At 36.8% G+C, this 17,951-nt stretch overlaps 1 protein-coding gene across 1 annotated transcript; it reads right to left on the reverse strand.

The window, feature by feature from the left end:
- Positions 1 to 15,006: 15,006 nt before the first annotated feature.
- socs1a (suppressor of cytokine signaling 1a) lies at positions 15,007 to 17,866 on the reverse strand. Its single transcript, XM_030140164.1, has 2 exons — positions 17,659 to 17,866; positions 15,007 to 15,949 (listed from the first exon to the last, which is right to left on the reverse strand). The coding sequence occupies exon 2, from the start codon at positions 15,899 to 15,901 to the stop codon at positions 15,155 to 15,157; it is 747 nt and encodes a 248-aa protein (XP_029996024.1). The 5' UTR covers positions 15,902 to 15,949; positions 17,659 to 17,866; the 3' UTR covers positions 15,007 to 15,154.
- Positions 17,867 to 17,951: the final 85 nt, after the last annotated feature.

The raw sequence follows: 17,951 nt of genomic DNA on the forward strand, positions 1-17,951 counted from the left end.
GCAAATTTCCAAAACTCATGCTTCCTACTAAAATGACTAACACAGTTTGTCATTAATGAGTGGTCATCCTGTAAACAGTTCGATATCCAAGCAGCAGGAAGGACTTTTGGGGAAAAGCTTAACCCCAGTGACTAAAGACATGACTTTTACAAAAGACAGAGGTTGTCAGACAAGAATTTCCGCGTCTTGATGCTGATTCGGTCTGTTTCATTTGAACTCAGTGAGGGAAGTAAACTCACATGATTTATTCATTTTTGTTGTGGACATTTTCAGTTTATTTCCTTCAACAGGTGGGTGTGTCTGAGTGTGTGAATGAGCGCACCTTTAAAGTACAGAAAAGTCCAAGCAGAGGATTCCACAGAAATCAGCTGATAAGAGCAGAGGAGTCGCGAAAAGCCTCACTTCACCTTTCACTTCTCAAAATAGTCGGGAATGTCCTGAGACACTATGAATGAAACCGCGACGTTCGACTGACTCATCACCCCCCAACCCAGACTCTCAAGAAAACACACCTCATCACTCTCATCTCGATTTCTAGATAAAGCTCCAAAAGGTGAAGTTTGCTATCACTGACAAAGCTGCGTCGAAAATACAATCATTCAGATTATATCACTGAGTCATGTTCCACTGTGGGTCTTCCTCATTTACAGATAGTTCTATCTACACACAGGTTTAGTCTGACATTAAATATGATCAGTGTATTCACTATGACTCAGTACTATGTGTATGTATGTATTTCTATGGTTACATTAAGTCTATATACAGAAGATGACGACTGGTCAACCATTTTATTTCACTCTAAATTTAAACTGGTCTCAGTTCTAAGTTCTTGACCTTTCATAAGTTTTTCTCTTTCTTCATGGACTTTGGAATTAGGTAAAACTGTGTCAGAATATTTTACTTCAATTTACATCCAGAAGACTGAAAATAAATGAGAAACAGAATCATCTTTATTTACAAAGTACGTAAATATGTACATGGGATTATTTGCCAGTAGATGTTGTTTGTTTAGTAAATTGTAAGTGCAAGATATAATAAAAAATGTAAGACAGTAAAATAAGAAAAACAGAACGTGTGTGTGTGTGTGTGTGTGTGTGTATTGTTAGAATTGACCTTATTTAAGACGTTTCATGTTCATATTTGTTCAGGTTATTCAAATTTTTTTATTAAGTAATTTTACTTTTTCATTCTAAAACCAACGTGATATCATGAATTGTGTACAGATAACGCACCACTTTTACTGTGTTATCTGTACGCATTATAAGCTTTCAGTGTGTATATTTACACTGCTAAAATAACACGCCATTAGCATGATAAGCGGCTAGCATGGTTAGGGTTAAGTTTAGGTGTAGGGTTAGCGGTTAGCGCAATTAGCGATTAGCATGGTTAGGGAAAGGGGTTAGGTTTAGGGTCAGGGTTAGTGATTAGCATGATTAGCAGCTAGCACATTGACAACGCCATCAAATGGTGTACAATAGGGGTGTCAAACTCATTTTGGTTCAGGGGCCATATTTAGCCCAATTGGATCTCAAGCGGGCCAGACCAGTAAAATAATGACTTAATAACCTATGAATAATGACAAATCCAAGCTTTTCTTTTTGTTTTAGTACAAAAAAAGCCTAAATGAATTATGAAAATATTTACATTTTATAAAAAGATGTGAATAACCTGAAAAAACTGAAATTTCATTTGAAAAATTACTGCAATTTTAACAACATTATGCCTCGACTTATTATTTATACATGTACATTACATACAGTGTTACATAAACATTTGGTAACAGGCAGAATATTGTTAAAATGTTGGAGTTTGGAACTAAAATTTGAACAGTTTCTACAATATTCCATCTCTTATTATTAACACAACTACAGATCCCAGTGGAACCATAAATGCACCAAACATTTAGGAACAGGCAGAATATTGTTAAAATTGCACATTTCAGGTTGTTCATCTTTGTTTTTATTTATGTATTTATTTGCGTTTTATTGTGAAAGAATAGTTTTGTAAATGTAAATATTTTCACAGTGTAATGTTATTTTTTCACTGAATTTTTTTCCACAGAATTTTTCACAAAGAAAATTTGTAGTTGTCATTATTTATGGGTTATTGTGTTGTTATTTTTACTGTGGATCACATTGGTCTGTATGTGGAACCTGAACCAAAAGGATTTTGATAATTTAATTTAATTTAATTTTGGCACTTTCATCCTGCGGGCCGCAATGGACCCTTTAGCGGGCTAGATTTGGCCCCCGGGCCACATGTTTGACATCTGTGGTGTACAATAACCAATCCAACTTTATTTATAAAGCACTTTAAAACAACCACAGTGGACCAAAGTGCTGACAACACTGGTCTGCAAGGAAAATGCTTCCAGAATAAAAGTAATGAAATTTTACCACATGAGAGTCACTGATAAAGAAAAATCAAGACAAAAATTGTGGTTGGCGGAACTTTCCAAGATACAGCCTTGGGTCAAAATGTGAAATTCAAGAATAAACGAGAGAATGGGTTTGCCTCAAAAGGAATATTTGTCTCAGAGCTACAAGATCTACTTCAAAACACTGTCTGCACATTAGAATACATTCACTTTACAGGTTCTATTTAGTGGAAGATTTATAAAACTATTATATAAATGTACATAAACCAATATATATGTGTAATAACACTTAATCATATACCTTGAAAACATCAGCAAACTGGCACTTTTTTCATTTATTTTCCAATTAATCTTAATAAAATATGTAACATTTAGCACATTTAATGTCTGAAGCAAATCATTTCTAAAAAATTGTAGACCAGTGTAACATGCGAAAGGAGGAAAATGCGTACGTATAGCACGCCAAATGCAATAAACTGGCGTCACATACAACGCAATTTCATGAGATCAGTCTGCTAAAACAGTGTTTTTCAACCTTGGAGTCAGGACCCCACGGAATTTCAATGGGGTCGCCTGAAATGTCTAGTAACTGTTAAAATAAATAAAAACATTACAAATAAAAAAATATATGGTGAGTTGAGAGAGACAATCCCAAAACATAAAAGACATGACAAATTTTGAAGCTGAAACCGAAGCACTGTGGTACTGTTTATCTTTCAATTCATAGTTTGAGTTCTTGTTTGTTCAGTATTAATTGTCAGCCTTGTAAATCCAAGCTGTACATATCCTGACCAAGGAAAATCAAATTCTCACTTTGTGCAGTAATCTACACCTGGCTTTTCTGCCTCCGTCCATAACAATATACACTATATAGACGGGATGGACCCCTCATGTGTCCACCCTACTGCATCCTTCAGACTGGAACTACATCTGCAAATGGACGTCCATCAGTCCTGGTGCATCTCTAGCCTATCCGTCCATGGGAGTGGATCTCTCCTTCACTATGGTTCTCCCCGAGGTTTCCCCCTTTTCCCACTGGGTTTTGAGTTTTTCCTTGCCGAGAAGGAGGGTCTAAGGACAGGGGATGCCCAGGACGCTACTCATCTTCTTGCTGTTTATTTGACTGTTGTTTACATCCAACTGACTCTGTAAAGCCCTTTGAGATAACCTTGTTGTGATATTGGGCTATACAAATAAAATTGAATTGAATTGAATTAAATGTCATCTACAATTAACGTTTATTTGCAACATAGTATAGCAAACTATTACATGATCAAAACCAAATTAACTTGAGCTAAAAAAAAATGTCTCCGTTTTGAAAGTCTGGGGTTGCCAGAAATTTGTGATGTTAAAAAAAAAGGTTGGGAACCACTGCTATAAAACAGAGAAAAATTTGTAGTTGTCGTTATTTATTATAGGTTATTATGGTGGTCTTTTACTGGTCCAACCCACTTTAGATCATATTGGTCTGTATGTGGAACCTGAACTAAAATGATTTTGACTTCCTTGATTGTTAATATCTTCAGTGGAATTTTTGCATTTGACAGATTCATCCCACAGGCCTGACAGGAGACTTTGGCGGGCCGGTTTTGGCCCACGGGCCTTATGTTTGACATCTCTGTCTTATATCCATGATAGGAGCGTCGAACCACTGTGCGTGCAAAGTTTTCTCCGTGACATCCCAAAGACTCCTAATGCGCTGTAGGAACGACAATGGAGCGGAATCTTTAGTGTTTAGACGTACAGGGTGGGGAAGCAAAATTTACAATGAACATTTAGTTGTTTTTTCTCAGCAGGCACTACGTCAATTGTTTTGAAACCAAACATATATTGATGTCATAATCATACCTAACACTATTATCCATACCTTTTCAGAAACTTTTGCCCATATGAGTAATCAGGAAAGCAAACGTCAGAGTGTGTGATTTGCTGAATGCACTCGTCACACCAAAGGAGATTTCAAAAATAGTTGGAGTGTCCATAAAGACTGTTTATAATGGAAAGAAGAGAATGACTATGAGCAAAACTATTACGAGAAAGTCTGGAAGATACTATTAAAGAAGAATGGGAGAAGTTGTCACCCCAATATTTGAGGAACACTCGCACAAGTTTCAGGAAGCGTGTGAAGGCAGTTTTTGAGAAAGAAGGAGGACACATAGAATAAAAACATTTTCTATTATGTCAATTTTCTTGTGGCAAATAAATTCTCATGACTTTCAATAAACTAATTGGTCATACACTGTCTTTCAATCCCTGCCTCAAAATATTGTAAATTTTGCTTCCCCACCCTGTATTTTTGTGCAGTTGCCATATCAACTGTTCATTAAAGCTCTAATGAAAGACTTCAAAGCTTTGTAGTTAAATGTAGTTTCAGTCTGTTAGTTAATTATGAGGAAGAATGTGTTCAGTTAGTTATTTATTATTAGTTAATTAGTTAAGGTATGCTCTGTCATTATCTCACATGTCAAACGTCAAAACACTGAAAACATCAAACTTTCCTACTTGGACTAGAGACCAGAGGTTATTATCCTTATTAGTTTAATAAATTAATTAACGGCATATGTTCTTACGTTTGGGTGTTTTCATATGTTTGTATTTAAAGGTGTAAAGTTGAACATTTTCTTTTTTAAGGGTTTACATGAAGTGTGTGAATGTTTTTTTATGTTGGGATCCTGTGGCTTGTTGGCATGTAGGCCGGTGTAGATAATGCAGCCATATCTTCGATTGTGGTCCGACATCGCACAGTGAAGGACGTTCACAGGCGCTGTCGTATCGGTCTTGTGACCAAAGATAGCCTGGGACAAAGTTCTGAACAGAGATAAAGTCCCGCCCCTTCTGGTTATACTTCATTTCAGAAAAAGAAATTGTGCAGTTCATCTGAATTCTGCATCATTTACTCATAGGACGTTTGTCATTTTAAAAGAGAATTTTACAAGGTGACGTCATCAGAAGTGACTCTGCGTGAGCTGTTCAGAGCTGGTGAAGACAAGGAGATAAATTGAGATAAAATGTGCCAAGCCATTTGTATCATGTATCATCTGAAAAAAGAGATGCAGTCCATTGAGCTTTTAACACAAAACTAGATGTTTTTTCAGTATCTTTACCACAAACTGTTTTTTTTTCTTTTAAATTGACAAGCATCATATTGTTAGCCTCACAGCATAATTGCCTAAGTCATATTTTTGACCTAATTTTGATATGTGCGTAACATTATTCTCCTGACACTAACGAATAATTTTACATCATTAGCTATGACCTGAAAACTGACCTGAAAATATAACTATCAGGCTAAAAAATATCTGCAAATGATGACACAGGGTTAAAAATGATTTGTCTCTCGCTACTTAAGTTAGGTCCTATGGCAGGGGTGTCAAACTCATTTTGGTTCAGCGGCCATATTTAACCCAATTTGATCTCAAGCGGGCCAGACCAGTAAAATAATGACTTAATAACCTATAAATAATGACAAATCCAAGCTTTTCTTTTTGTTTTAGTACAAAAAAAGCCCAATTAAATTGTGAAAATATTTACATTTTACAAAAAAGATGTGAATAATTTGAAAAAACAGAAATTTCATTTGAAAAAGTAGTGCAATTTTAACAATATTATGCCTCGACTTATTATTTATACATGTACATTTACACACAATGTTACATAAACATTTGGTAACAGGCAGAATATTGTGAAATTTTGGAGTTTGGAACTAAAATTTGAACAGTTTCTACAATATTCCATCTCTTATTATTAACACAACTACAGATCCCAGTGGATCCATAAATGCACCAAACATTTAGTAACAGGCAGAATATTGTTATAATTGCACATTTCGGGTTGTTCGTCTTTGTTTTTATTTATGTATTTATTTGCGTTTTATTGTGAAAGAATGGTTTTGTAAATGTAAATATTTTCACAGTGTAATGTTATTTTTTTCACTGAAATTTTTTCCACATAATTTTTCACAAAGTTTTCATTATTTATGGGTTATTGTGTAGTTATTTTTACTGTAGATCACATTGGTCTGTATGTGGAACCTGAACCAAAAGGATTTTTGACAACTTTGACTGTTCAGGTTCATTTGGGCACTTTCATCCTGCGGGCCGGAATGGACCCTTTGGCGGGCTAGATTTTGCCCCCGGGCCGCATGTTTGACACCTGTGTCCTATGGGGTGTTGTCAGAAGGGGTGGGACTTCAGCCCTCTATGACCTTCGTCTACCTAACAACCAATAGGAATGCACCATGAAATTACAGACTGATCAGTGATAGGTATGTTTATATTTGTAACCAATGACCACAAGATTTAGTCACAGATTAACATCCCAGGTCCCAACTCTGCTCCTTCCACTAACTTACTCAGTAACTCACTCGCTAACTTAGTTCAGTGGTTCTTAATCGGGGGGGCGCGGACACTCTCCTGTGGGGCGCGAGCATACGGGTGGGTCATGAGTGACATGGTTGTGCGTACATCACAACATTATAAATCACTCGGCACATACTTTCAATCTGTGAGCAGAGGGCGGAGGGGGTTCCATATCACCCAGCACATTGTGTGCCCCCCCCCCCCCCCCCCCCCCCCCCCTCCCCATCCTACAGTCACAAATGCATCTTCGGGGAGTAGCAGGTAGTCAATGATAAGGAGAGGGGAGCTCACATTCATGTTCTCACAGCTTTATCTACAGAGGGGGGGTTGCATATCATCCAGCACATCACCCCCCACCCCCCCCTTCATCCCCCAGTCGCAAATGCATCTTCTGGGGGCAGCTGATAGTCAATGATAAGGTGAGGAGAGCTCACTTTCACTTTCTCACAGCGTTATCTACTGAGCTTTATAACTCCATGCTCATGGATTGATGTTCGTGAAGGGGGGGGGGGGGGGGTGCCTGTCATCTGTCACCACCACCACCACCCCCCTCCCTCCCATGGCTCACAGCTCATTATGCCATTAGTGGAGCATGGCTCAAAAAAGGTTGAGAAACCCTGGCTTCATTGTTTCTGACTATTGAAATTCTTCTAGGTTTTAATACCAGGCAGTTTGCATATGGGCAAAAATTTACTTAAGGGGTCAAATGAGTGGCCATTTTTGTCAAAAAAAAAAGTTGTAAGAAATGCATAGAACTGTGTTGAAATAATGCTCATACATTTGTGCACAGACTACTTATATTATTTGACAGTGGAAGCTATATTTTCAGAAATATTGGATTTTGAATAGCACGTGTATGTGAAAACTTTTGCTGGAGGACGGACGTGACATTACCCATGATGATCTGGTCAGTACCAGTACTTTATTAGTAATAAACTTATATACTCACTATTGCTAATTCTCCTCTTATTCATAAATGTTAGTATTGTGGATCTAAAACAATAACAGCTGACACAAAAACACAAAATGTGGCAGTGGACGGATGTGACATGGTTGTTACAGATCCCATCATACTGATGCTCGGCAGCCATGTCACTGTTTCCACAAATGATCCCTGTGCAAAAACTAGGATCATAATTATTTATTGTATAGTTTATCATCATACTAAAGAGGAAATAACAATATAGAATTGTTATTTCTTTATAAAAATGCTTATTATTAGAAAACTGTTGATTTAAAAAGTGACGTGTGACATTCTTAATGTATGTATTGGTGTAACATAAGCAGGATGGATCAGCACCATACTCCATATTGAACCTGTAAAAATAAAACATGTGATATGTAGGATAGAATCTTGTAAGAAAAATTGGGGAATCTAAAAGAATAGAATATTTGTTTTTCAGGTAAATTCAGTTAAAATATAATTTGGCCATTTGTGACATGAAAATATAGCATTAATTGTGATGAAACTGGACATTTTTGAGCTGAAAACATAGTTCATATGACCATCAACATGTTGCAACAGAACTGAAATCCTGTAAATTTGCAGAACTTGCATTTACCAACACAAAGTTCCTTTGGGGATTCACTTATAGTGATTTCTTATGCACAAAGACAGAAATAAGACTTCTAAGGAAATTTTAGCCGATATGTATCATACCCAAGTTTATTACTTTGTCCCACTGTCTTGTCTCGTCCTGTCCCTGTACCATTTGTTCTATATGAGCCCACCCTCTATGTATACAGGGTGGGGAAGCAAAATTTACAATGACCATTTAGTTGTTTTTTCTCAGCAGGCACTATGTCAATTGTTTTGAAACCAAACATATATTGATGTCATAATCATACCTAACACTATTATCCATACCTTTTCAGAAACTTTTGCCCATATGAGTAATCAGGAAAGCAAACGTCAAAGAGTGTGTGATTTGCTGAATGCACTCGTCACACCAAAGGAGATTTCAAAAATAGTTGGAGTGTCCATAAAGACTGTTTATAATGGAAAGAAGAGAATGACTATGAGCAAAACTATTACGAGAAAGTCTGGAAGATACTATTAAAGAAGAATGGGAGAAGTTGTCACCTGAATATTTCAGGAACACTTGCGCAAGTTTCAGGAAGCGTGTGAAGGCAGTTATTGAGAAAGAAGGAGGACACATAGAATAAAAACATTTTCTATTATGTCAATTTTCTTGTGGCAAATAAATTCTCATGACTTTCAATAAACTAATTGGTCATACACTGTCTTTCAATCCCTTTCAATCAAAATATTGTAAATTTTGCTTCCCCACCCTGTATGTATACAAGCAAGGAATGGAAGAACATGTGCATATAAAGTTTGAGACTGTTACTTAAACACAAGCTGTAATTAAAAATAAAGCTGTCCTCCGAAGAGGGTGGGGTGGGGTGGCGGTTTTAAGAAAAAAAAAAGAAAAAAAAATCAATAAATCAATCAAAGAATAAGTGCTGACTAATGACAACACATGACTGGAACCCAACACACACCTTTCATAAACCCACAAACACAGAACTAATACTAACTGAAAACAGTGAAACCTGTTGTGTGACACTTTTAAGGTGGTATTTCTGCAAAGAGACTTCTGCCTGTGGGTGTGTTTTAGAAGAAACCACATACCTGGAAGAGGAGAGAACTGAGAATAAAACTATAAACAGTGTCATTGTTGAGAGGTACTGAGAAAACCTGATCATTCTTGTTTGGCAGGCAATTAAAGGGAATTAAATAAACAGAAATCACCCGGTGCATTTCCCATAAAAATGACTATTATGATTCTGTGGGTTGTGTTAACCTTCTTATCATGAGCTCTGTTGTAATACTCTAAATTGCCAAAGTTTGTTGATAACTCATTTCTATCATGTGCTCATGGAGTTAACAGTGTTTAGTTCATTCACTATGAGGATTCAGAAATAACAGCCTTTTTTAATGTAAGCCTCACAGAACACTTAACCCTTTAAACCACAGGTGTCAAACATGCGGCCCGGGGACCAAATCCGGCCCACCAAAGGGTCCAGTCCGGCCCTTGGGATGAATTTGTGAAATGCAAAAATTACACTAAGATATGAACAATCCTTTTAGTTCAGGTTCCACATTCAGACTAATTCAATCTCAAGTGGGTCAAATTGGTAAAATACTATCATAATAACATATAAATAATGACAACTCTACATTTTTCTCTTTGTTAATATAAATATTTTCATGTATTTCCACTAAAACAAAGTATAATTTCACAAAAAATGTGAATAACCTGAACAAATATGAACAACCTGAAATGTCTTAAGAGAAGTAAGTGCAATTTTAACAATATTCTGCCTGTTATTAAATGTGTTTTGTGTGTTTGTAGATCCACTGTGATCTGTAAGTTCTAATGTATATGTGTAAATGATGAACTGAGGCAGAATTTTGTTAAAATTACACTTATTTTTTCAGTTTGTTCATGTTATTCACATCTTTTGAAAGGATAGTTTGTAGATGTAAACCTCTTCATAATGTAAATTAACTTTTTTTTGCTCTAAAACATAGAGAAAAGTTTGGAGTTGACATTATTTATATATTATTATATTATTATGTTATTATTTTACTGGTTCGGCCCACTTCAGATCAAATTTAGCTGAATGTGGCCCCTGAACTAAAATGAGTTTGACACCCCTGCTTTAAACCCTGAGCCTGAAATGGTCCACCTGGACTTTTTTTCTTATTTTGACTAACTAAAAGGTTAATAATTGGTGTAAAATGCAGTTTGTCATCTTTTTGTGGTCATCAGATATGACCCATTTGGACGTTCAGCAGCTCTGTAGTTAACATGGAAACACCGTCATCTTCTATAACATTGATTCATCTGTAAAATCCATAGAGTTGGATCAATAACAGTGGTTTTTGAGGCTTGTTTTTATGTTCAGTTAATGATATATTTTGCTGAAAAAGTCACTTTTTCTTCAGTTTTCTCTGTTTTTATATAATTAGAGTTTTCATGAACATCTACACAATCAGTTAATTAAATATAGGGAAATATACATTGTTTACACTGAATAACGCAAAATACATAGGATAATATCGTAATGAATGGTGACAAATCCATTCATAGTTCTTATACATTAGTAACTGGATATGACTCCACTTCTCTGAACAGCCAGACTTGAATAATAAAAGTGGATAAGGTGATCCAGTGGTAAATGTTAGCTTCCTGGTATGAGACACTTTCTAAACAGAATCATTTAATGGCATTGTGTAATTATTAACCACAACTGCAACTGTCGGGGAAAAGAAAACAGAAAGCGTTTTATTTAATGACAGACATGGAAGCCTTTTATTAAGCCTAAAATCTTACAGAGGGAGTAACGTCATGATCACAAGTACATTCATTACAGGGTCCAAATCATTAGCCTCGTAGCATAACCAGCTAAATCATATTTTTTTGGCCAAACTGTGATATCTGTGTAACTTTACTCTCCTAACACTGTTGCTTCATTTTATGTAGATGTCACAATTTGGCCAAAAACATGAGTTAAGCTACTGTGCTATGAGGCTGATGAAATAAAGTCAGTGAGGACTTAGTGAGTATTATTGACTTAGTATTTTTAGAGATAAGTTTAATGTTTTCAGTCAATCGCACTTATTTGAAGAACTTTAGGATTGGACATTCAGTCTAAGTCACCCATAGGTGTGAATGTGACAGTTGTTGGTCTGTATATGTCAGCCCTGTGGTGAACTGGTGAAACGTCCAGGGTGGATAGGCCCCAGGACCACCAAGACCCCCCCAGTGCTACTTTTGTGGCAGTTACGGAAGGATTTTTTTCTCTATATTCAACCTTTTTTTAAGTGATTTATCACTATTTATAATAATATTATCCTTTGTAGTTTGCATTTTTCATTGTTAATCATGTATTTTCCCATATTTAATTCACTGATCATGGAGATTTCAAAGTAAATTCAAAGGATTTTTTTTATTTTTTTTGTAAATCTTTTTGTTGGATTTTTCATACACAGCAATATCTGACATGTGTAATGTTTCCAAGAGTTCTAGTTGAAAAGTAATACAAAGTTGTCTAATACAATGTATACTGAGAACAACAACAGTTTTAACCCTTTCATGCATAGTGGTCACTACAGTGGACAGCTGTTCAAAGGTGTTCTCTTGTAATTTCATGGGTTTTGTTGTTTTAGTTCCATATCAGCCAACACAGTGGATGCTTATGCATCATCCCATACACTGACATTCATACCATTACTGTAACTGTGCTGTTCTAGATAAACCTGATCTGCACTAACATGTTTGAGAGTAAAAAAATTGGCGATTGTTATTAGACTGTAATTAACAGTTTTGTTTTCTTTCTGTTTTTTGTTTTGTTTTTTTTTTTTGTTTTTTTAAACAAAAAGTTTTTTTTTTTTTTGCATATTATCTCCATGCAGGTGTGTTAAAATGTGAGAAAACGTCAGATTAGTGTATTAAAAGTGTTTTTATTTCATAGTTTTCCCACTGTATGCATGGTGTCCAGCTGAGTGGACATTTTTGTAACTCCATGAAAAATAGGTTCATTAAAAAAATCAATCAAATTGTTTTTTTTTTTCCATGCCTAAAGATGAATAAAAACACTCAGGAAAAAAATCTTGATTAAGGTTCTCATAATTCATGCATGAAAGGGTTAATTAAGCCAGAACGACTTCTATGAATAAACCATAATTAACCATTATCCCTTCCCACCCACTATTAAGAGAAAAAACAAACTAAAACAAATCACAAAGAAATATATATATATATATATATATATATATATATATATATATATAAAATAATAAATTGAAAAAAAAACATATGACCACTGTTGGATTTACCAATACAATAAATGAAATTGAAATAGGTAATTAAAACAAACTAAAGGACAGGAAGTGGGGGGGGGGTATGTAGTCACTCTCTGGGTGAATAGTAATTCTATCTAAATACTCCATGACAGACTGTCAGGTTTTATTGAAAACATTACTAGAACCCACAGTTGAGAATCAAACTTTCTCAGGTTTGTTATGAGTTCAGACTTCTCTAATCCAGCTATTGTGTGAAGGGGGGGGGGGGGGGGGGGGGGGGGGGCATGTTACCACTTCAGCAAAATAAGGCATCTGACCTATAGAAATTCAAAGGATTTTATATCAGAAACAGAAAAAGTTACTTCTTAAGCAAAGATATCAATAACTGAATACAAAAACAAGTGTCTCTATCCACTGTCACTGATCCAACTCCATGGATTTTGCTGGTGAATCATTGTTGTAAAAGATGACGCTGTTTCCACAGTAAATACGAAGCAGCTGGACGTCCAAATGGGTCATATCTGATGATGAGTCATAGCTTAGAAACTGCATTTTACACTATTTACTTGTATATATTGATAGGATTAGCGAATCAACAGATTTTAAACACTTTAGATCAGTAGATGCTTTTGGTTGTCAGTGGATGTTTGGGTCTTTATGGGTTAAACTGTTCAGAAAACAAATTAATGAAACTTACAGAGCAGTAGGACTCCAGTTGAACTACAGGAGGAAGTTTCAGCAATGTCTGCTGCAACTATGAACCTAACTGTGTGTTAGCTTGTGTAAGAATGTGGACTGTTCCTGGTAAATGTACTAGTGAAGGACATTTGCACAAAGATCAGGGCTGTGGTTTAGTCTGATAGTAATTCAGATGAAAGAGCAGTGTTGTGTCTTGTGTATGTAAAACAGACACAGTCCTAGAGAGTGAGTCATGCCACACGGGTATACTCTTAGGTTTGTATTACCACACCCATTATGGAAAAATGATTTATCAATGAATGAATAAACACTGTCTTTTGAATGAATGTTCTTTCTCTTTTATTTTCATTGACCGCTTTTGTCAGTGGTTTTTTATTTTTCTTTCCAACTTAAGGCTATTTTGTCTTCTCAACTTCAAAATGTACTTTCTTCCCCAGCTTTTACATTCCCTGCATGACAGTTTTGATAGTTTTCTTATATTGTTTTAATATGCACTATAGTCATAATCTACAAATTTCAACACAAACCCATAGATTCGCCCTGACCTTGATCTAACATGTCTGTCTTAACCACTAACCCAAAAAAAATTTCCCACTTCCTCTGAGGAAATTTTCATCTATACTAGGTCCTCATTAGTTTAAAAGCACCACAACACACACACAATCACACGCTTCATTATGTGTCACCTCTGCCCCTGTTTCTGGTAAGTGTGTGTGTGTCTAAGCGTAACAGGCCATTTACTACAAAGCAACCCCACCCACCTGTCACTTTACCCTACATAGATGAATCACTGTGGGGATGATACTGTACACTACGCTGTCACACTTCCTGTCTGCCTGTCTGTCCTATAGTCTGTGACATAGCATGGCCTCAGTGTTTCGCTGTGTGTACTTGTCCCTCCTCTGTTAAAGCATAAACACTCCTACCACTGTTTTCACATGACATATTTTACACCACGCATCTGTCAACGATCATTTAAAGAAAAAAAACAAGGAAAATCCAGCAAGTTTAGTCTAAATATATTTTATTTCAATAAAATAAAATAGTGGTTATTAAAATAGAACTTTAAACTTCATATGTCTGTTTAAGACATGGTTGAAAATGAGACCAGAAGCCTCAAAACAGTACAACTTTGCACCACATGACTCTAATACACTTCTGTTGTTAATAATATCTCATTTGAGCTGCACTTACATTTCTTAAACATGTACAAAACAAGCAATAAGTGCATCCAGATGTTAAGAAGAAGGTATATGAGTCATCAGTACCAGCGAACATTCATGTGTAATGTAAACATTCACATTAGAGTATTTAAATCTGCTACAAAAATCAATGAAGTCCCATTTGAACCAGTGTCTGTGATGGTTTCAAACGAACTTTCCCCAGAACAAAAGAGTTTCTAAGAGTCAGTGACCTTAAAGTCCCGATAGAAATGTTTTTTTTTTCTCCCAACATAATCCACAGTTAAATAGTTTTGGGTCTTTGGTGGCCACAAACGGGTGAAAACAGACCCTACAGCGTCCAGTGGAGCCGTCACACTAGAGAACATAAGTTCTATCTCAGTACGAGCTCTGTTGCTTCTGTAGTTTTGTCTTAATGCAGCAGTTTCCAACTTTTCGTACTTCTTAAAAAGATTCTTCATCCCTGAGCATGAGGGAGCGGAGTCTTTAGTGGTAATGTTTACTGAGATGTCACGCTCCATGTCATGGTGGCAATGCCTATGAAATGTTTTGCAGTATTTTAGCTTATAGAAGGGAAGCCAGTCTTTCTGTAACCATGACGATGCAGTCCTCACCTCCAACTTGTTACAGGAAGGCCTCGGTAGCCACTTCCAGTTACCATTACTCGGTAAAAACTGGTTTCCTGGAATTGCTAAAAGCAACGGCAAAACAAAACATGCCAAGCTCATAACTTGTAAGGGAATTCCAGCAGGAAGTTTTTGACAACAGCATTGATGGGGAGGTTGGAAATCTGACTTTCTCCCCCACACAGCTCCATTATGCGTTTTCGGCACAAGTCCTGCAGCGTCGGCTTCCATTTCCTATACGGTACGCTTAGGCTCTTCTTGGGGGAGGTGATGTAATGTTCCAAAAGGGCGAAGAGTGTTGGGAAGGAGCGTTCGTTTCCAACCAGTGAGAACTTCTGCTGCTTGTAGTCGATGCGAACGCTGACCGGTCCGCTCCTGGAGTTGTAGGACAGAGTGAAGAAGATGTCTTTCTGGCGGCTGTCGCGGATGAGGAAGCTGCCCAGAGGAGACTCCCGCAGCATACGGTGGGCGTCCTCAACTCCCAGAGGACCCCAGTAGAAACCGCTGCGCTCGAGCTTGGACGCTGTATCTGTAATGATGTCACAGTCCTCCTTGCAGGAGAAGATGGGGAAATGGGTCAGGTACACGCAGGGAACAGGGACAGACCTCTGGGTGGGATCTGGGACCGCTCGATGCTGAAGGCGATCCAACTGTATGGCGCGGGGGATGACCGCGACCTCGTGCCTGGGCAGCGACAGCGATGATGATGAGGAGGATGATGAAGATGATGAGGATGAGGAGGATGATGCTGATGAGGATGAGGAGGATGAGGAGGATGATGCTGATGAGGATGAGCTTGACAAGCGCCTCTTGTCATGGCCTTCCACTGTGCTGTCGGCTACCATCCTACAAGCCCCAAACCCTCTCCCATCTCTGACCACCACACTGACATCCTGAAAGAGACAAAACAACACACAGGGTTATTCTCTTCATCACAATCATTCATCAGTATTTAGAACAAGTGGCACAATTTAACCAAAGTCAGCGTATTAACTAATCTATCCCCAACATAAAACAGTGATGCAAATGTAATGATTCATATTCAGCCTTTGGAATCAGGGACCTGAAACCAAATGAACACACTCTACTGTGTGTGGTTGTGTGTGTGTGTGTGTGTGTGTGTGTGTGTGTGTGTGTGTGTGTGTGTGCATTTCAGCGAAGTGTAGGTTAGAAATTCATTCTTGTTTCCATTGACCAGAACTGGGTTTGATATGACTGGAATCTGTGGTTTGGCTCGTATACAGTCAGCGTTGATGTCAGCCGCAGACAGATTACAGTACATCCCAGACAGTGGTCTGTAAACTGACCCACATGTTTCGATGCTTAGATCCCATATTTCTGTCTAATCGGAGTTAGTTTGAAAGAGATGTGAAAAAATAAACAGATAATATGTATAATTTTAAAAAATGCTGCTTCATGTGACTTTTTCAACGATCTCAGATGTTTCAGATAATTGAATAACCACACAAGTGTATGATATATATATTTTTTTTTTTTTAAGAAATGATCTGCCTCAGAGATTAAATGTATTAAATCTGACAGACTTTAATAAGATGAAGTGGAAAACAAATGACAAAAGCAGTGGTTAGCTCATGTTTTCAGTGTATGTGATAAACTGTTATTGCACATACTCTACATTTTGGTTTATGTACATTTATCCAATCCAACTTTATTTGTAAAGCACTTTAAAACAACCGCTGTGGACCAAAGAGCTGTACAAATAAATATATAAATAAATAAATAAATAAACAAGAATAGATTAAAAGGCATAGAACAACTGTACAAAAAAAACCCCAATGCTGCACAGAAAAATAAATAAAACCTTTAAAAAGAGGATAAAATACAAGAATAATGTGCAGACAGTGTTTCAAAGCAGATGTAGTGGCTCTGAGACAAACATTCCTTTTGAGTACAACCCATTCTCTTGTTAATTCTCACAATTTCACATTTCAACCCAAGACTGCATCTAAGAAACAACCAGTATTTTGTTTTGACTTTTTTTTCCTCATTATTAATAGTGACTCAAACTTGGTAATGTTTCATAAGTGTTTTCTTCATGATTAACTTTTAGTCACTCATCAGCTGAGTATAACTTTCTCCAAACTTTGCCTGATCACTAATATTATATTAATAGTTGCTCCTGGAGGATTCTGTCGGGTTTCTGTAAATTTGATTTGATTCTGATTTGATTTGATAAAGCACTTTGTGACTCTGTCTGTGAAAGTGCTCTATAAATAAAATGTACTTACTTATTTACTTACTTAGTTTCTACTTATTGTATGAGTCAGTCTGTTTTGTGCAGTGTGAACTTAAAAGTTGTGTTTGAAGTTGAATTCCAGGAAAAGTGTAATCATGAACAGGGGATTACTTGTGTTAACTATTGACATTAAGTGACATGTTTACTTGCAGACAAAGCTCCTCTGTTTTTACACTTAGTTGGGTGGGTTTAAGTAACTAAAACTACGTTACGTAAAACAAAATCTTTTTCAGTTTGACATTTTAATTCAGTATTTTTAAGTGCACAGTTGGAACTAAACAGACATTAATGCAGTTTTGTTTTTTTTTTTTTGTTTTTTTAGACACTCAGATTGTAAAGTCTTACCGTTTTGCTTTAACAGCAACAGCAGCGGCTTTAAAATATCCGACACTGTTTAGTCCCAAAATGACGGTACGTGAAGGCAACGCAGACAGTGAATATCCTAGCCGTAATCCAAGAGGCATCTGACAAGTCCGAGCCCACCGGTTGTGATTTCCACTTTACAAGAAACACTCTCATATGTGTGGAGTCTTGACAGTCCCGTCCTCTTTTATATGCCACTGCTCACACACCCCACACACTCACAACGTGTGTGAAGGAAACGCTCCGAATTTCCCGAAAACGAAAGTGAAACTAAA

The sequence above is a fragment of the Sphaeramia orbicularis genome, chromosome 8, assembly GCF_902148855.1.
Source record: "Sphaeramia orbicularis chromosome 8, fSphaOr1.1, whole genome shotgun sequence".
NCBI classification, from domain to species: Eukaryota; Metazoa; Chordata; class Actinopteri; order Kurtiformes; family Apogonidae; genus Sphaeramia; species Sphaeramia orbicularis.